This window comes from Delphinus delphis, chromosome 19, assembly GCF_949987515.2.
Source record: "Delphinus delphis chromosome 19, mDelDel1.2, whole genome shotgun sequence".
In the NCBI taxonomy this organism is placed as follows: Eukaryota; Metazoa; Chordata; class Mammalia; order Artiodactyla; family Delphinidae; genus Delphinus; species Delphinus delphis.
In genome coordinates this window covers 10,944,393-10,964,874 of record NC_082701.1, presented here as the reverse complement: position 1 = coordinate 10,964,874, position 20,482 = coordinate 10,944,393, and the positions used below count along the sequence as shown (strand labels likewise).

The window sequence follows — 20,482 nt, the reverse complement described above, 5'->3', positions numbered from 1 at the left end:
GCAGGCTTCTCACTGTGGTGGATTCTCTTGCTGCGGAGCACGCGCTCTAGGCACACACGGGCTTCAGTAGATGTGGCACGTGTGCTCAGTAGTTGTGGCTTGCGGGCTCTAGGCCGCAGGCTCAGTAGTTGTGGCGCATGGGCTTAGTTGCTCCACAGCATGTGAGATCTTCCTGGACCAGGGCTCAAACCCCTGTCCCCTGCATTGGCAGGCGGATTCTTAACCACTGCGCCACCAGGGAAGTCCCTATTCTAAGTATTTTATATGGGCTTTTTGCTACTATAAGTGGAATTTTTTATTTATTACATTTTCCAATTATGTGTTACTAGTCTTTAATAATACAATTAAGTTTTCTACATTAATCTTTATTTTATAACTCTGCTAAGTTCACTGATTAGTTCTAATAGTTATTTTGTAAATTCCATGGGATTTTTCATGTAAACAATTATATCATCTGCAAATGGGGACAGTTTTACTTCTTCTTTTCCAATATTTATGTGTTTCAGTTTCTCTTCTTGCCTCTTGCTGAGTGTAGAGCCTCCCAATTGTAGGCGGAAACAATTCAGTCTCCTACCGTTGAGTATGATGTGAACTGTAGAATGTCTGCAGGTGCTCTCTATCAGTCTGAAGTGGTACCCTTCTATTCCTAGTTTGCTGACAGCTTTTATCCTGAATGAGCATTAGATTTTTGTCAGAGGCTGTTTCTGTGTCTATTCACATACATATTTTCTGTAGGTATCTCTGGCTGTTTTCTTAGGATCAATATCTGGAAATGAAAGTAAAGGGTCAAAATACATAAACATTTTTAAGCCTTTTGCATCCGATTTCCTAACTGCCATTGAGAGAAATCTGAACAGCATACAGTGCCCCCAGCTGTGCAAGAGTGTTTCCCCAAACCCTTACTTACACTATATTTCATAACTTTTTAATTATGCCAATTTCATAGACCTCCCCTCAAATTGTATCTTGTTTCCAGCTGCATTTATTTCATTACTCTGGACACGAAAATTTTATTGGCTAGTTGTATTTATTCTCTAGTGATTTGTTTTTTCTTGTACCTTTGCCATTTTTTCTGTTGGGCATTCATTTTTTTAAGTTTACATACTTTTTTCTGTATTAAAGATATTAATCCTTGTCGTATATATGTCCCAGTTGGTTTTTTGGCTTTTCATTTTAATAGACTTTATTTTTTAGAGCAGTTTTAGGTTCATAAAAAAATTGAGGGGAAAGTACAGAGATTTCCCATATACCCCTGCCCCTACACATGCAAAGCCTCCCCGTTACCAACATCCCCACCAGAGTGGTACAGAGTGGTACATTTTTTACATTTGTTACATTGGATGAACCTACAGTGACACATCATTATCCCCCAAAGTCCATAGTTTACATTACGATTCACTCTTGTACATTGCATGGGTTTTAAGAAATGTAATATAATGACATGTAGCCACCACTATAATGTCATACAGAGTAGTTTCATTGCCCTAAAACTTTCCTGTGCTCCACCTATTTACCGCTTCCCACTCCCCCCAGTCTCTGACAACCAGGATCTCTGACAAAAGGATAGTGATCCTTTTACTATCTACATAGTTTTGCCTTTTCTAGAATGTCATAGAGTTGGAACCATATAGTAAGTTTCCGACTCTGACTTTTCAGATTGGCTTCTTTCACTTAGTAATGCATATGGACATAATGGCTTGATAGCTCATTGCTTTTTATCGCTGAATAATATTCCATTGCCTGGATGTACTGAAGTTTATCCATTTACCTACCAAAGGACATCTTGGTTGCTTCCAAGTTCTGGCAATTATGAGGGGCCACCAAAGGGTGGCATTATTTCCAGCCCTCCTCCCCCAGAGTCCTCCCCACCGCCACTCCACATGCACACAGCACAATTTCCGAAACCTGCACACCCTTCCCAACACGCTGTGTCCCGCTCGCCCCACGGGGCAGGCCAAGGTTTGCAGAAACCAGATCCAGGATGGACGCTTGCTCCGACAGAGTCCAGGGTAAAGGCTCCTGCGCCTCTGCTGTGGTGGAAGGACTGGGGCCCGGAGGTGAGGGAGCCCCAGAGAGAGGGCCCCCCAACACCTTCCTGCAGCAACTTGCCTCCAGGCAAAAGTCTGCTTAAACCCTTTTACAACTCCTGAGGGGGAAATTATTTGCATTAATTAATTGACTGACTAATTAATTCAAGACACTGTACTTGGGACCTACAGCTGGGGTTCCATCGACTTACTGTTCAACTGAATCAAAAGGCTCAGAAGGAAGAAAAGCAAGAGCTAACTTAGAAGTTTGGATTTTTAAAAATGTTAGAGTCTGGCCGCAATGTCTCTTTGACCTTAGAAACCACAATTCAGTAATTTTGGAGGAAGGGAATTCTCTGGCAGTCCAGTGGTTAGGACTCCGCGCTTCCACTGCAGGGCGCACAGGTTAAATCCCTGGTCAGGGAACTAAGATCCTGCATGCTCCTCGTCATGACCAAAAAAACCCCAAAAAACCAAAAATAATAATTTTGGAGGTTTCTTCCTTCCTGCTCAAGCTTTTTCTGAAAACAGACACTTCTCGTATCTATCAGTTATCTATAGCCCCGTAACAAAGGACTCCAGAACTTAAAACCACCATCTTCAGTTTGCTCACAGGTCTTCCCATTGGGCTGGGCCAAGTCAGCCTGTTCTGTTGGGTGCTCTGGGGCTTCCTCAGGCAGCTGTCGGCAGCTGGGAGCTCAACCGGGTGGAGGGTCTGAAATGGTCTCTGTCCATGAGGTTCGGGGACTCTGACGCTGTCAGCTGAGTCTCTCTCTCCTTGTGATCTCTCATCACTTGTGCCTGGGCTTCCTTACATGGTGGCAGGAGTATACCAAGAGTGAGAATACAGAAGGTTCTTGAGGCCAGGCTCTGGAGCTCACAGAATGTCACTCATACCACATCCTGTTGGCCAAAGCCACTCGAAAGGCCAGCCCAGATTCAGGGGTAGGGAAACAAACACCACTCTAGGAATTTGGGGCCATATTTAATCTCCAACTCTGTGCCTGACATTGCAGGAGTTGCCAGATTGACAAAGAACACGCTTGCTATGTTTTGCTGCGGCAGAGCTGGCTTTTCTTATTCATTTCTGTTTTGCATTTTGGTGATCTTCAGAAAGAAATGCTATATTTCTTAGAGTTTAGCATCTTCTCCCTCTACCTATAAAACATTTTTAACTTATAGCATATTGGGAGTTATTGCCTTAGATAAACCATCCTTATAATTTTAATGTACCACACAATAATTTTACGAACAAGCCAAATTATATGCCACACATATGAGTATTCTTAAAACCAAATTGCTCTGCATGTGTAAAAAGATAAAAAATAAAAATTGTACATATTTCAATTTTCCCAAGATTTTATTTCCATGTTTTTCTATGACTTCAAAATTCCCAGACATTTAACACTTTCATCCCAGGCATGGGTGTTAAATCTCTGTGTTCTGTGCCAGGCTTGTGCTGAGAGCTGGGGATGCAGAAGAGCAAACGAGATACGGCCCTCAACCCCGTGGCAATGGGTCTTCAGGCAGAAACAGATGTGGCCCTAGGTGACCTAGATGACTGTACAGTCATCTGCTATGACAGGCCCTAAATAAAAGAGAACGAAGTCTCCTATCAACTTTGCTCCAGTTTGAACCGTGGAACCCCAGCTGTAGGTCCCAACATAATGTCTTGAATTAATTCATCAATCAATTAATTAATGCAAATAATTTCCCCCTCAGGAGTTGTAAAAGGGTTTAGGCAGACTTCTGCCTGGGGGCAAGTTGCTACAGGAAGGTGTTGGGGGGCCTCTCTCCTGGGCTGCTTCCCCTCAGGACCCCAGTCCTTCCACCACAGCAGAGGAGCAGTGGCTTCGGCCAGGACTCTGCGAGAGCAAGTGTCCATCCTGGATCTGGTTTCTGCAAACCTTGGCCTGCCCTGTGGGGTGAGCAGGACGTAGCATGTTGAGAAGGGCATGCAGGTTTTGGAGGATCGTGCTATGTACGTGTGGAGTGGCGGTGGGGAGAACTGGGGGAGAGGGGCTGGAAATAATGCCACCCTTTGGTGGGCCCTCTCTGGCTGGGCTTGGAGGTGAGCCCGGATGGGCCGGCCCCGCCGGGGAAGCACGCCAAGCACATGCTCTCCGGCCACTGCGGCCTCATTGTTCAATACGCAGATTATGAAATGCTGTGTGAAGCGGCATGGTGGGGGGCTGTCTTCAGACCTGCGGCTGCCTTGTTTTGCAGACAGTCATTGCATAGTGCAGCCACTCAGGCTCCCCTCGGGAGGACAGGGAATCCCTCAGCCTTTTTGGGTCCGAGTTTGCCGTGTGGCTGCGTGCTTCAGCTTGTCTACCTACCCTCCCATCCGGCTGTCTATCTTTACCTGAGTCTGTTTCCTGGGAGAGCACAGGTGCCCCTCAGAAATGGGAGGACCTGGCTCAGCCCACTTCCTTAGGCAGGTGGGGAAGAACTGCACACCAGGCCCAGTATTGTTCTAGAAGCAGCGAAGTTTCTACAAAGGCCAGTCTTCCTCTTTGAGGAAGTTCCGAGTTAGAGGGATTGTGCTTGAACAATCCAGAGTAGCTTCATTTGGAGACCTGGTGCCCATCAGAGGAAGAGGTGCCTCAGGATTCATTGCCTCCGACACTTTTATGTTCTCGGCTGAAACAGGAAAGTGGGATAAAGTGATTGCAGTCTTACCTCTGTGGGATATCGGGGTTGGGATCCAGAACTGATGCTTGCCTTTACTCTGGCGATATTCTAGCAGTCATCTGCTAGATGTTACTATTAAATCTCAAGAGACGGCATTTAACCTGTGGTGTAGCTGAATCCGTGTAATAAAATATTTGGCAACCGAGGAGCCAAACAAAATTATTAATTTTTTAAAGAAGTAGAATAAGATAATGGGGTTGTATTGCTGAACTTTGAACTTAGAAGCAGTTAAATACACTGGTGAAGGTGTGGGCCACAAAGCTTGGGTTCAAATTCCAGCTCTACCACCTGCTAGCTGTGTGACCTTAGACAAGTTACTTAACCTTTCTGAGCCTCAATTCCTGTTTTGTACAATGGTGGTAATAATCACCCATTTCCTAGGATTTATTGTGAAGCTTATATGTGATAAAAAGCACATGAAAAGTGGTTAACACAGAGCTAAGTGTTTACTATTAGTATTAACAGTATTATAACCCAAATGCTTCCTTATGGAACCACTATTTTTTCAGGAAAATACTGAACCAATCTGAACCCAAAAGGAAGCCCCACACTGTCTAAAATGGTCACAAAACAGCTTCTTTCAGTAAGCCCTGAAAACCAGGGTGCCCAGCACTGAGCACTGTTCATTCTACACGAAGCCATGTTATTATCTTCACTGTGCAAAAGAGGAAACAAAGGCTCAGAGAGGCTTGGTAACTTGCCCAAGGTCCCATAGCAAGGGCTCAAACCCAGTCAGTAGGACCTCATCTGCCATTATGACAACCTAATATCTCTGTTGAGGTGGAACAAAATTTGATCACAAAAATGCTTTCCCATCCACATTAAAGTGTAATTGGGCAAGACCTATGATAGGATTCATTCGTTCGTTCATTCATGGGTGTCCGTGGACAGCCTCTATGTGCCCAGCGTGTTCAGCTATATCTCTGAGTGTGCATGCACGTTGAAATGGTTTCCCCAGCCCTCCCTGCCCTTCCCCCATGGCTGCACAACAGAGAAACGTGTGGCCCTAACATGACTTGCTCCACCAGCTCCCCCTCCAGCGTGGACGCCCACCTGCAGTTCCCGGACAGCAGTGGCCTCCTGCAGCCCCCGCGCTGGGACGAGCCGCAGCGGGCCTGCGCCTTGGAGCAGATCTGCGGTGTGTTCCGAGTGGACTTGGGTCACATGCGCTCCCTCCGCCTCTTCTTCAGGTGAGGCCCTCTTGGCCATGTCCTGGAAGCTGCCTGTGTGCCGTGTCCCGGGGGGCCATGCTTGGGTCCAGCACCCCTGCATCCCCAAACATCTGCTTCCCAACATCACTAGTCTCGTCAGCAGTGCCCCCTACGGCTGCCCCACAGGAGCTGGGTCTGGGTAGCTCCCAAACTCTTTCCTCTGCTTTCAGGGTGATGGTAAGCAGCTGTTGCTTGGAGCTCTGGTTTGGGGAAAGACAACGAACCAGGGCTACACAGAGAGCAGTTGCTGCAGGCTGCCCCCGGTCACCCCGCCAGAGGCCCAGCTCGGAAGAGGCCATGGCTTTCTAGAGGGAGGCACGCTTTCCTTCATTATGGGGAGCCATCCCTTTTAGTTCCCTGCCTAACGGCCACCTCATGTCTCTCTTCCTGAAAGGCAGGGTGGCCCAGCCGCAGGAAAGCACCAACCAAGACTGGTGCTTAGAAGAAGCAGGCATGTCTCTGTGGGAGTTCCCAGACCCAGAGCCACATCCCGCCTTTCATGGAAGGGAAGCCAAGTTTGGGTGATGGCCCTGAGGCATGTGTTGTGAATTTCCCCGGAGGATTCTCCCAGAGTGCCTTCCATGACGGATGGGGAAGGCTGCTGGAGGGGCATCCCTTAGCGCTGCCCCATCTGGGTTCAAAACCTGATTCCCCGTCAGGGCATCCACCCCCAGGACCCCCAGAGAGAAGGGAGGATATGACCTGGCAGGCAAGGGTGGGGACAGAAGGCTGCTCTGGCAGGTCTCCCGGGAGTGAGGACAATACAACCTGGGGTCTCCCAGGAAGGGAGCTGCTTTGCCTTCTTCAGCAAAGGGGTGATGGCTTCTGTTGGGGCATAATTCTGTCCCCTTGCCGCCAGCAGCCAAACTCCACGGGGACTTTCTGTTTCCTGCCTCTGAGGTTGGCAATAGGGGCCTCTGATTATACTTGGAAATAAAAACCCATGTTTACATATTCATGGGTCTGTTCTCTTCCACCCTCCGATGGCCACTCAGTGATGAGGCCTGCACCAGCGGCCAGCTGGTCGTCGCCAGCCGGGAAAGCCAGTACAAGGTGTTCCACTTCCACCACGGTGGCCTGGACAAGCTGCCCGACGTGCTTCAGCAATGGAAATACTGCGCAGAGACGCACCTCAAAGACCAGGTAGCCCGGAGGAGGGTTGGGGACTGCCCCCAGGGAGGTCCTGCACCACCCCTGGAGGCACCTGGCTGCTGAGACACCCCCTCTCCCATTCCCCCCTCCCCTCCAACGGGGGCCCAGGACATTGGTTCTCTCCCCCGGAGACCCAGGCCTCTCCGGTGTGACCCGTGGTCGCTGGGGGCCTACAGAGCAGCAATTTGGGATTTGAAACATGTGCCCAGGCTTCTTGTAAAGGCAGTACTCCGCACTTGAAAAATCATGTTTTGACAAGGCTTCCTGCCATATTTTGCTCAATCTACATACAAATGTAATAAGAGCTCTTTAATTATCTGGTTAAGATACTGTATGTGCTTATTAGAAACGGGCTGACTTTAAAATTCCCTTCCTTCCCACAGAGCCTCCTGCTGGCTTCCCTTATTACAGTAGCATGGCTTTTTTTTCCCCCTACATTGAACAACCTTTGATTTTTGAATTAAATGTCAGCTGCAGTTTTGCCCTGGATCCGTGACTGCCCGTGGAGACAACCTGACAGGCGGGCTCCCCGCTCGCAGAACAGCCATCCCTTTGTATGTGGCCAATCACATGTAATTTATTGCAGGCCCTCCCGGCAGAGGGAAGTTGGCCGTCCGAGGCATTAATTCCGTCTTTGCGGCGGGGCTGGAGGGACAGTGGGGGGCGGCGGTCGATGGGAGTGGGCCGGGAGCCGGGAGCGCGAGGGGGGACCATGGTAAGAGGACGGTATTTTCATTTGAATTGTGTCTAATTACACTTGCCATTTAGGGGTTTGTATGCAGGGAAGAGGCGTCCTCCTCCTTTCGGAAGAGAGCGAGGAAGGCTCACATCCCGCGAAGAGCGCGGCTGGCTTCGAAAGCGAAGCGGCTGAGACACTGATCCCCAACTGTCCTCCCGTCCAGCAGGTCGCCGACGAAAAGACGTGCATGCAGTTCTCCATTCGGCGTCCCAAACTGCCGTCTTCCGAGACGCACCCCGAGGAGAGCATGTACCGACGGTTGGACGTCGCGGCCTGGCTCCGCCACCTGAACGCGCTGGGCCAGGTGGAGGAGGAGTACAAGCTCCGCAAGGTGAGGCCCGGTGTGCCCGCGGGGCCCGATTCAGGACCAGGGGTCGGGGCCATGCCCACGGGCCGCCTCCGGGGGGTGCGTCCGCTGGTGCCAGAGCTGGCTGTGTGAACGCGCCCGATAGAGCAATCAAAGCCGCTGCGATGAAAAAGCAACCTCCGGAGCGGGTTTGGAGGACCCCGCGTCAGCCTGTATAGCAGAGCTCGCAGCCCGCGCCGCGATTCCAAAACCGGGATTAGGCCCTGACGTGAGAACGACAGGTTAATCTGAGTGCCGCACCAGGGGGGGCATTGACATTGAAATGAGCCTGGTTTGTGTCCTGTATGGGAATGGGGGGCCGGCACTTTCCCCTTCCAAACATGTGCAAATTGCAGCGATCTGAATCAAGGCATCAGTTGTCAAGAAGGCGCAGCAAAGCCACCAAAACACAGATCGACGGGGATTTGGGGGTCCTTTGAGCGGCCCTACTTTGGCCCCTCCCCAACTTTTGCCGCTTCCTCCAGGCCATTTTCTTCGGCGGCATTGATGTGTCAATCCGGGGGGAGGTCTGGCCCTTCCTGCTGCGTTATTACAGCCACGAGTCGACGTCGGAGGAAAGGGAGGCGCTGCGGATGCAGAAGAGAAAGGAATACGCCGAGATCCAGCAGAAAAGGTGACCGCGGCGACCGGCCGGGGCCCCCTCGAACCGCGGAGGGAAACGAAACCTACCCCAGCGCCGCGGAGGGAAACTCACCCCAGCGCCGCGGAGGGAAACCCACCCCAGCGCCGCGGAGGGAAACCCACCCCAGCGCCGCGGAGGGAAACCCACCCCAGCGCCGCGGAGGGAAACCCACCCCAGCGCCGCGGAGGGAAACCCACCCCAGCGCCGCGGAGGGAAACCCACCCCAGCGCCGCGGAGGGAAACCCACCCCAGCGCCGCGGAGGGAAATGCCATTTGGAAAGGCAATTTGAGGTGCAATTCAGCATTGATAATATGTTCCGTGACCCATAGTTTCCTTGAAAAATGGGTCTCCCAGGACCGTGAGCGATGGGGCTGGATAAGTGCAGTTATTACCCCAGCGGCGGGCCCTGGGACTGGCTCTCTTTAGCTCGCATGTCAAGATTTTAGAATACTTTTTCAACGTACTTAACGAGGCGCTGACATCCTTCCGCAGAACCCCGGGGTGGCGGGGGTGTTTGGGGGGCACTGGGACTGCTGAGGTCCGTTTGGGCCTCGCTGATCCCGGGGCTACGGTCAGCTCTCTGTTTGGGACCCGTGAGGCCGAGTTAATGTTTGGAAAGCCTTGTGCACCACCCCCACCCCAGGTCAGTGGGAGCCGGAGGGTTTGCCAGCGGCCCCAGTTCCCATCTGGGAGCAGGGTTGGGCGGGACGCCCGCGCCAGCCGGGAGCGTTTGTGCCGCTTGCTGACCCCCCAGCGGGCGCTCTGCTCCATGCCAGGCTCTCCATGACCCCTGAAGAGCACAGAGCGTTCTGGCGGAACGTGCAGTTCACCGTGGACAAGGATGTGGTACGGACAGATCGAAGCAACCAGTTCTTCAGAGGAGAAGGCAATCCCAACGTGGAGAGCATGAGGTGCCACCTTCCCGGCCAGCATGTTTCCTCCCCGCCCCGTGTCACTCCCATCTGCCACCTCACCCCTCAGGCCTCAGTTGACCCTCTGGGAAGTGGAAGAGCAGCAGCTTCTGCAGGGGTCAGGGGTCTTTCCTCCAGGTTCAATGCCCCAGAATCAGAGGGTTGTTAGCTATTTTAGGCAATGTCAGTGGGTCTTTTATTGTCCTAGAGGCCCAGGGAAGGCCTGTAGGCCCCACCCGCTGGGCATCCACTAAGCCTAACCTTGCTTGTCTCACACCAGCTGTGGGCCAGCCTCCCCCTGAGTGTCTCTGTCTCCCATTGGGTGGTCTTCTGGATGATAAAGCCACACAGGGCTGAGGCTGGCATCTTTGACGTGCTGCTACCTCCTGGCAAATAATTGCACAAAATTAGCAGCCCATGAAAACGTTCCTGGCCAGCCCACCCTTTGTCACAGGCAGTTGACAATTAAGAAAATCAGACCCACATTCCTCCTTGCCCTGCTCTCGAGGGGCTGGGCTGGTGAGTGCCTAATTGCAGGCCATTACCTTTCCCCAGGCTCTGGAGACGGTCCCAGAGCTGCCCTCCTTCCTCTGAGATCATGGTGAAAGATGGGGGCCCGGACAGCCCAGGGTCTTCAGCCTGGGGTTCTACTGGCCTGCACAACAACACACTGCTATGTTGCGGCCGTCCTCCACTGACCTCCCTGCTCTCTGCACTGCGTCTCCAGGAGGATCCTGCTGAACTATGCGGTGTACAACCCAGCCATCGGCTACTCCCAGGGCATGTCGGACCTGGTGGCACCCATCCTGGCCGAGGTCCTGGACGAGTCAGACACCTTCTGGTGCTTTGTGGGTTTGATGCAGAACACGATCTTTGTCAGCTCTCCTCGGGATGAGGACATGGAGAAACAGCTGGTGAGGCTCTCAGTTGTGTATGGCTTGGGGGCTGTGGGTCAGCAAGCAGCAGAAAGGCCAGGGTCAGCCTTGCCAGTGGACTGTGGGGGGCTTGGCCCTGGGCCTCTGGGGTAGGGCCAGCTCCCCCAGGAGGGACGCATGCTGTTCCCAGGTCCCAGGACACATGTTGCCATCCCCACCTCACACTCCTGCAGGTCCAGAGTCTAGACTGTGCAGGGCCTTCCCCTTGTGGCTTCCCACCTCCCTGCATGTGGCATCCCAACCCAGGCTCCCTGGGAGACAAAGAAGGGGGGGGGTCCCTATCACACCTGACCCTGTGCTGTGTAAAATGGTTCCTCAGGTGCATCTGGGCCCCTTGCAGGGGTCCAACATAGCCAGGGTTCTGGGGGTGGGGATGGGAGGGGCTCCTGAAACCACCTCGAGGCCCGCTGGGTAGTTGTCACAACCGTACCTCCAGGGCAGCAGGCTTGCTGTGCGCAGCCGGCACCCCTCCCTTCATGGCCTCCCCTAACCTACACAGACCAGGCAGCACTGAGACTTGGGAGCGAGGAGGCAGAGCTGGGTAAGGCAGGGCCAGGAGTGCGCACTCTTTCCTTACGTAGCATCTGTGCACTCCAAGCACCTGCCGGGTGCTGCTGGCACTGGGAGATGGTCTCAGGTCCCCAGTCTGCAAGAGATTTTTGGTCTGGAAGCTGACAGTGTGAGGAGAGGATGCTGGGTGCCAGGGAGTGATACAGAAAGAGCTCTGGTGATAGAGGTGGGAACCAAGACAGGCGTCCCAGTGTCTCCTTGGACTAGGCCGACCCAATGGCACGTGGGGTCTGGCCCTGGACACTGTCAGGCCTGCCGAGACTTGGCTGAGAGAGCTCTCTGGGCAATGGCACTGGGTGCCCTGGTCAGGTTGGTGGCCCACATGCAATGAGGGTCGAGCTGAATGGAGGGCCTCAAATGCCAGGCCAAGGAGCATGTCCCGTCAACTTGCCATTAGGAAGCCGTTGAAGACTATGGATGGTAGAGCAGAACACAGCAGGGGATTGGACGAGGGGGAGCCAGGAGCAGGCAGGTGGGGATTGGAAGGTGCCGGGCACCAGAGCGGGGGTGGGGGGCACCCGTGAGGGAGGGAGGGGGTCAGCTGCGTGCCTGGACTTGACCCTGCTGTGGGCCACTGGGTGGAAAGACTGGCCAGTCGGGAAGGGTCCTCAGAATCAGTTCCCGTGCCATCCCAGCGGCTGTCTCAAGTGGGAACAATGGGTCGCTTGTGTGGGAAGGGGCCTGTGAGTCACCAAGCCCCCACCCCAGGATCTGGCTGGGATCTCAGCCGAGCCTGCCCACTCTGTGCTCTCTGCATCGGCCCTGTGATGTCAGGTTTCCACGGTACCTGCGGAGGCAATTACGGGCTCTGATGCGATTCGCCCCTGATGGGCTCCGAAGCACATGGCCCCGTGACTTGTTAGCTGCCGGAGATTGATTTTACAACGGTGCTGGTGAAGTCAGCAGCCAGAGCAGGACGTTGCCAGAAACAGCCTCCATCTCGTCCCAAGTCACTGGGTGGTGACCTTAAGTGCAGGAATTGAGCCTCTCGGGGTTCAGAAACACCCCCTCTCTGTCCTAAATCAGCTCTGGAAGATGATGGATCTTGGTGATCAGAGCGGAAGGTGGTTGAGTGGGTGTGGGGGAGGGGGCGTTGTCAATGGATGATCTGCTCGACATCCCAGAAGGGAGGGGGCGTCAGAAACAGCCCCATATGGCGCCTGAGGCCTGGGGGTCTTCCTGCCACTAGCCTCCTGGTCCACATCAGGGTGCTGTGCTCTGCCTTGCCCTGGGCCACGCCACAGCCTCCAAAACAGTCTGAAATCTGGGCTAAACTGACAAAGACAGGTGTGAGTCAGACTTCCAGCGACAGACCAAAACAAGTGGGTGCAGTGACATGTAGCAGGTAGAGACCTCACGCATGGCACACAGGCTTTGGCGGGCGGGAGGGGTGGACCGAGGAAGGGCCTCGGTGGGAGTGGGCTTCCTGGGCCAGGCAGGCAGGCGTGCTCGGGGCTGGGGGGCTAACTCATCTCGGCCTCGCCCCCAGCTGTACCTGCGGGAGCTGCTGCGGCTGACGCACCTGCGCTTCTACCAGCACCTGGTCTCACTGGGCGAGGACGGCCTGCAGATGCTCTTCTGCCACCGCTGGCTGCTGCTGTGCTTCAAGCGGGAGTTTCCCGAGGCTGAGGCTCTGCGGATCTGGGAGGCCTGCTGGGCCCACTACCAGGTGAGTCAGGCGCGGTGCCCAGGGCTGGGGGCTGGGACAGCCGTCCTGCACCCAGTCTAAAAGGAGGGTGGGGTGCCCACGTAACCGTGCGCCTCCTCTGGGGTCCCCCTCCACCATCCCTGACCCCCCGCAAGCCACAGTCCGCCCCTCACATGGCTACTGCCTTCCAGTCCCACGTGGCCAGCCTCAGACCTGCAATTCGCCTCCCAAGTAACTGAAATCGATGCAAATTGCCCACTGACTGCACTCATTACCACGTTCTGGGGCTGAGCACGCTCCTGTCACAACCAATCAGCGTGAAAGACATTGCGGGGCCGAGCAGGACGCCAGTGCCCACAAGCTGGAGCCAGTGCCCGCCCGCCTGCCCCCTCGGGACGGCTCAGGGAAAGGGCCCGAGACCTTGCTTCCCCATCAGCCCCTCTGAGAGCCCGGGCCTGGCCCACTGTCCCCACCCAAGGATGTGATTTCCACTTGCCATCCACTGTTATCATTGTCTCCTCAACAAATTCCCCTGAGAGCGTCGAACTGGCCCTGTCACACAGCTTTAATGCCCAAATTAGCAACAAGTTGTCGACGTGAAAGGATAGGCAAGTCTCTCTGAATCCATCAGCCTTAAAAAAAAATAGTATTGACGCATCCGGGAGGTGGCCAGGACCCTTTCTGCAAGAGCGGGCTCCATCCTCCCTGCGGCAGCTGGAGCAGCTTGGATGAGACAAACCTCGCTGTTACGTGGGCATGCCCACCAGCCCTCGGAAATGCGCATCAGCGTTTCCCCTCCTTACTAATGTCAAAGAAGGGTTATGTCTGATAGAAGTGAGTGTGAACAAATGTGGTGCTGGTGCCACAGGCTGTCTTTGTGTTCATCCATCCTCACCCGCCTCCTGCTCCTGCCCCCAGCTGGGCCCAGGTCTGGGCCGCGATTCCTGCGTGGGTTAGCGTGCTCGACGTGTACTGCAGGCTGGAATCAAGGAAGCATTGGCAAGGATGGTCCAAAACACTGGATCACATTTTAAAAAAAAAAAATTGTGTCCACTTTGCAAAGCCTCATTGCATGTTTTTCCAGCAGCAAGTTTGCCACCCTCGTGACATCACATTTAAGCTAATGTTACAAGTGAACTCAGAGCATTACCCAACAAATGGGGCCATTTCTCAGGCTAAATTTAGCCACATTTGGCCCCACCACTTGATCAAATTAGTGGCAGGAGACTGGAAGCGGGGGGTAGGATGATTGTAGTGGGCGTAGGCTAATTCATTAGAGTGAGCTCGTGGAGAGGGGGGTGGTCACTACCAGCTGCTTTAACTTTTAAAGTGTCCCCAGAGTGAGAAAGGCTCTATTTCATTCATTTATGATACTTCATTTATGATACTTCTAGTTTGCCCTCAGGGGCTGCGCTGCCCTGGGCCTTGTCCAGTGAACTGGGATTAGTCCTGTACTGCCATCCAGCCCCATTTAGAATGTGCCCCACCTTTTCTGCCCCAGAGTCCTCTCTGAGAGGAGGTAGACATGCACCTTCCTCTGTCCTCCCCCCTCCCCCCAGCCCTCCGCCAACCCTGGCCACAGTTCGAATAGCTGCAGGAGGATCGTTCTGAGCCACATCAAGGCCATTCTGGAGTAATTCAGAGGAAGGGGCTGGGCAACCCAGAATGGTCTCTTCAGAGTGGGTGGGGTGTGGGATGTTTGCTGCCCATAACTTCTGCCCGCATCCAGGGCTCCTCCTGGCCCTGTTTGCAAAGGAACAAAGTTCTGTCTGGCTGGGTGGCCGACGTCAGGAGACTAAACACAGGCTTCCTGGTGGTCCTTGTCCTTCCTCTGCCCCCGAGAGCAAGTGTGACTCAAAGGCGGTGTGCCCTCAAAGTGTCCGGGCCGGAGAGCGCACAGGATGTACCCCAGCCAGGACCAAGTGCCGGCTTCCTGCTGTGGGCCAGGCCTTCTTTGCTGGGCAGCCATATGAGGCAGCCTCCAAGGAAGACAGCGGAGTCCTCAATGGGCTCTGTAAAGCTGGTTAAAGATGGTGGGCTCGTTGGGGAGCTCCATGGGGACCGTCGTGATCTGCCGTGCTCTGCTCCGAGGCTCTTCTCCCCACTTTCTTATCAACAATCCTAAGAGTCGTCTCTGGGGCACGAGTTGGGACGTTTGGCCTGGAGGCAGGAGGACAGCGACCAGTGGGTGGGTGCCAGAAAGTTCTTTCTCAGTGGCGTGTTCTGTGACCCACTGGAGCATGTTCTGACGCACTGTCTCTCAAGAGAATGGGCACGGGGCAGCCTTCAGAGGAGCATGTTCTTTGCCCTGTGCTGGAAAGCCTCCCAGAGGGCTCCCCGGAGGGTAACAGCAGCCCGTGGGTGGCCAGCCCCTTTGTATGTCACAGCAGCCTTTGGATAGAGGTGCTCACACTGGCCCATTTGCAGGTGGGGAAACTGAGGATGAAGGAGGCTTCTGGGCTTGCCCAGGGCCACATGAACCCAGACGACCTCACCCCGAGCCCTTACCCCGCACCTCTGCACTTGGCCTCTACCTGCAGGCAGGCCCTGGGACTGGGTCAGGGGCCTTATCTGAACCCAATCTCTATCCCCCCAGACGGATTACTTCCACCTTTTCATCTGTGTGGCCATCGTGGCCATCTACGGGGATGACGTCATTGAGCAGCAGCTGGCCACCGACCAGATGCTTCTGCACTTCGGAAACCTGGCCATGCACATGAATGGGGAGCTTGTTCTCAGGAAGGTGAGTGTGGCCCCTGCATGCAGGCCCGCCCTCCCATATACAGAGCCCCACCCCTTCACTTCCAGAGCTCCGCCCACACACAGCCCCCACAAGCCCTGCCCTCCACACACAGAGCCCTGCCCCTTCACTTCCAGAGCCCCGCCCACACACTCCAGCCACCCTGGGAGCTCCTGACCAAGGCCCAGTGGTCAGCATGTCTGGCAGCTGCTCAGGGTGCCCATCAGGCCCTGGCAAAGAGGCCTCTCTCCTCATGGACTGAACAGATTACCTGGTTTGATGGACAGGTCCTCCACCTGCGGTACCTCAGTCCTAGCCCAGAGCCAGGAAAACTGAGCAGGAGGCTTAGGGAGGGGAGGTGGACACTTTTCATCCGAAGTTAGTGGAACAAAGGGCGCCTTTGCCACCTCCCCACTTCCCAGGCTCCTGCTGGAGTCTGCTTCTTAAAGCTCTCTGGTGTCTCCCGGGGGCAGTGAGGAGGGCCTGGGGTCAGGGTGGGGTGGGTAGGAAGAGGGTGGTGGAAACAGACCCTGCAGGGCGGAGAGGTGGAGCCGTGGGGCCAGGCTGAGCCAGGGAGGGACAGGGTGGGCCCTGTGCCGCTTTTGCCTGCCCTGTTCACCCTCCATATGAAGGCCGTCGGGGGAGCCTTCTTTGTGTCAAGCCACATGGGAGCACTGCTCCGGGTACCATGTGAGTCCCGTCCCTCAGCTGGATCACGGTGTTGAAAGGGACGGGGCAGGCAGAGCCCTCGCCCTGACCTGGCACAGGGTGAGCCCTTGGGCGCTGGCTATTGCTGCCCCCGCTCTCGGGCCACTGGCTGTCCCCCAACGCCCTCGTCACTGCCTGTCCTCTCTGTTTGCAGGCAAGGAGTTTGCTCTATCAGTTTCGCCTCCTGCCGCGGATCCCCTGCAGCCTGCATGACCTGTGCAAGCTGTGTGGGACTGGCATGTGGGACAGTGGTTACATGCCCGCCGTGGAGTGCACAGGCCAGCACCCGGGGTCTGAGAGCTGCCCATATGGGGGCACTGTGGAGACGCCTTCGCCCAAGCCCCCCAGAGAAGGCAGGAAGGGCCCAAAGACGCCCCGGGAAGGCTTCGGTTTCCGCAGATAGGTTGGGCTCCCTGTGCTAGATGAGGGGTGAGGGAACCTCAGCCAGGTCCCAAGCATGGGGGAGGGGGTGGGGCTGGGCTTGGAGGGGATGGGATGGTAGAAACAGAAGGAAAATGCCCTTGGGCGGCATGAAGGGAAACTTTTCATATTAAGGACAAAAGCGGAGTCCAGAAGTGACAGAAGTGGAACCCGCCAGCTGCCCAGAGAAAAGTCACCTCCCAAAAAAGCGGGACCAAAATGCACAGCCATCCCACCTGGACACGCAGGCTGGCTGGGTTCTCGTGTTGCCTGCCTTTGATGGCTCTCCACACGTCCCAGGAATTCCTCCAGCTTCATCAGCCACCGAAGGGTATTGCCAGGCACTGGGAAAGGCAGAGACAGAAGGAGAGGTCTTGTGCACCCACCAGTGCCGGGGAGCGCAGAACAAGGGGGTCCTGTCCAGGCCCAGAGACATCTTTGCAAGCCGGACACACCCGCCTCATCAGGCTTCATTCTCTGAAAGAACCAAACATACTCCACAGCTTCTCCAGCCACAGCTGCAAAGCTGATGTGAAGACATCTGCCCCCCATCCCCCCGCCAAAAAAAGCCCCACTGATTTCAGGGTAAAGAGGTGTAAGAGCAGCGGACTGGGGGCTTTCACACTGTCCATTTCAACATCCTGTCCTCTTGGTATGTGAAGGAATCTGCTGCCTGAGCACAGGCTGTTGAAATGTTGGATTCCTCTCCCTTTGTTGGGGAATGTCTGCATTTGGCATTGTTTAAGGCCAACCTCACCAAATACTGCAACCAACTGGGGTCTGGATGGGTTGAGGTGTGTGTGTGTGCATGCAAAATCATCTGAAGGGAATCTGCAGTGTTTGAGGGAAGGGGCACTGTATTAACTGACCAACCAAGACAAAGGCACCTGGAAGTGCTAGAAAGACTCCCACTTCCCTGCAGGGCCTGCATTCTGCCATGAATGCCAGTCTTCTGTAAGTCAGCTTCTCAGGTGGTTGGACGCAAGAGTGGCCACAGTACGGTAGCCATCACTCAGGGCACCTCTGCTTTCTGTGTGGGAACCAGGTCTTCCCAGCAAGCTCTCCCTGCTCCCAAAGATTCTCATCAGTTGCTCCTTCTGGGATTTAGAGAAGGACAGATAAGGGCATGGGAGGGCTCCCAGCCAGTGTAAAGTGGTGGAGCCATTTGCACAGGAAGCCACCTCTTGAACTGGCAGGAGCAAGGAGGCTGGAATCGTTCCTTGAATCCTCCTGCACATTCTTCTGGGGAGAAAGATTCCTGACATGCTGAGAGTCATCGCGGAGACGCAGCCCGACTAAGGCTTCTTCCTGCCCCTCAGCTTTTCCCACTGGGACCTGACGCTGCTGGATGGCGCCACTTTAAAAAGATGTTTATCAACAGGAAAGAGGAGTTATCAGCCTCCTCCCTTCTCAGCTTCTCTCTTCTCCATGAGCCCAAGTCCTCCAGCAGGCAGGAGACTGACACTGGTACTTCCAAGTTCCTGGCCCCTCTGTCCAAGAGTCTTTCGGAGAGACCATCCTGGAGCCCCATCAGTGCCCAGATCTTAGGGTACTGACCATTACAGTCCAGCAGCAGGATCCAGGCTGGATGGGGGTAGACTTGTGCTCTGCTTCTGGGGAAAGAAGATTGCCTTTCCATCCGGAGGATGGCTCCTGATCCATTATGGAAATGGCTTGAGTTACCCAGGCACTATGTTGACCCTCCTCTAGAGACCACATCCCCATGAACAGGCGTAACAGTTATCCATTGCCACAGTAATGCTACATAACAAATAGCCCCCAAACATGGTGGCCTCAACTAGCACACACTTTTACCTAGCACATGAGTCTGTGGGGCAGCAGCTCAAGCTGGGCATTTCTGGTCTGGGTTGGGCTTGCTCCCATGCCTGGAGCTGTTAAGTCCCAGGGGTGTGCTCACACATGTCGAGGTGTGTAGAGGTCAGACTTGGCTCTGCTCTGTGCTTCTTGCATCTTTCCCGCAAGCCAGTCCTGGCCAAGGCGAAGGTGCAGAATCAGAAGTGTACAGGCACCTTCCCAAGCCTTGACAGATGCCCCCCGTGCTGCCACCTCAGTGGCCAAAGCAAGTCACATGGCCAGACTCAGCATCTAGGGATGGGGAAATGGACCCTCCCCTGCAGTAAGAGAAGTGACATGGCGAGGGACTGGGATTCAGGGAGGGGTGAGGAACTGGGCGGCTGGTACGGGGCTGGAAGAGTCTACCAGCACCACAACAAAGTCCTGGTCCAGATAACACTGTTTTGGAGCTCACCTTCTACCAGGGGCGTGACTTCCCCTGAAGGGGCAGGAGATGCCTAAGAGGAGAAAGGGTGCTCCCCCCTCATCCTCCGTAGCAGAAGAACGTCCGTGCATTTTACAATACCTTGTGCCTTTGGGTTGCTGTGTGCGGGGTGGAGGGAGAGGGGTCCCAAGCTCCCTCACTTTGGAGGGTCCTGGGTGGAAAGTGCTCATTCTGAAGCTCCCAGCTCCCACAGCCCCTCACCCCCACGGCTCCCCAGGACCCTCCCACCTCTCACCCTATGGGCTGGGTGAGGTCCCAGTGAGATCTGGGCCTCCTGGAGCAGCCAGGACCTCGAAAGCTGAAGACCTGGGTGTGTGGGCTCTGCGAGGTCCCGCTGCTCCGGAGGGATGGAGAAGGCCCGCCCCTGCACGGATCCCTTAATCTGGATGCAATTAGAGGAAACCAGCCAAAAACCCTGCGGCAGCTGTTGCCTCAGGATTATTCCCAGCCAGCAAAAGGCATTAGGGTGATAATTCAGTCATTAGACTTTTAGCCTTCCCACCGCCAGAACGTGCAAATACAGGATAATCAGCCCAGCACGGCCATCCTCGGCGATACTGCTTATTTAACCCATTTTTTCTAAATGACACTTAATGTTATTGGCTGGGGTGCGTGTGCATGCATACTTAAAAGTTTCCCCACCGCTAATGTCTGTGCTGACGTTACATGATGTCGTCGGGGCCTCTGGGAAGAGCGGGCACCTTTGATGCGCATGTGCTGGCACAGTGAGGGCAGTGGGGCAGGGACTTACCAGCCCAGTGGGGCTTCACCCTCTCAGGGAAGGTGGATGATGGCAGGATGAAGCTGGGTGTGGGGAAGGTGGGCATATAGTGGGGTCAGGGTCTGGTTAAGTGCAGAGGGGAACAGTGTGCTATTCCAGAAGGTTCTGACTTAAGTCCCAGCAGGGGGGACTTGGAACTCACAAGTCAAGGGAATTGGAGTTCTTGAGCCAATTAGAGGGGTGGGGATAGGCAGGCTGGGAGGGGTCCCCAGCCCATCTCTGCAGAGGAGGAGGGTCTGCAGTCCAGAGGGCAGTTCCATTGGCGGCCTTGGTCTGAATGCCATCAGCAGGCAGCGCTGTGTTGTCCTGATCAGCTGAGTGTCAGGCAGGACAGAGAGTTTTGAATCCAGGACCTTTGAGTTTTCTGTAAAATCCTGCTGGGGGCAGACAGCTGGACAGGATGAAGATGCTGGTCCTGAAATGAGGGCAGTGGCTGGCAAAGGTCACCCAGCTCTGACCTTTGATGGGTAGGAAATGGGGCAAAATCTGTGGACCACAGTGGGGGACCTCTGTGGCTCTCCCCTCAGTTTTTTGTGAGGTCCCTCTGAGCTCTCTTGTCTGCTTCTTGTTCGGTAGAAATAGCTGGGAGGAGGGCAGCCCCCAGGGTGGTGGGAATCTGCTCATGGCTGTGCCCTGCACCTGCGGAAGCCTCCATCC

The 20,482-nt window shown here is 54.7% G+C and overlaps 1 protein-coding gene across 2 annotated transcripts in view; it reads left to right on the top strand.

Annotated features, from left to right (window-relative positions):
- The window catches only part of TBC1D16 (TBC1 domain family member 16), a 62,431-nt gene extending 45,703 nt beyond the window's left edge, over positions 1-16,728 (top strand). The window contains exons 3-11 of one of the 2 annotated variants that reach the window (XM_059996559.1): positions 5,750-5,911; positions 6,928-7,075; positions 7,990-8,154; positions 8,655-8,803; positions 9,590-9,724; positions 10,452-10,638; positions 12,719-12,898; positions 15,474-15,620; positions 16,480-16,728. In XM_059996559.1, coding sequence (XP_059852542.1) covers positions 5,750-5,911; positions 6,928-7,075; positions 7,990-8,154; positions 8,655-8,803; positions 9,590-9,724; positions 10,452-10,638; positions 12,719-12,898; positions 15,474-15,620; positions 16,480-16,728 — 1,522 coding nt within the window. Of the gene's footprint in view, positions 1-5,749; positions 5,912-6,927; positions 7,076-7,986; positions 8,155-8,654; positions 8,804-9,589; positions 9,725-10,451; positions 10,639-12,718; positions 12,899-15,473; positions 15,621-16,479 lie in introns of both variants that reach the window. The other variant, XM_059996558.1, reaches the window with a different exon arrangement.
- Positions 16,729-20,482: the final 3,754 nt, after the last annotated feature.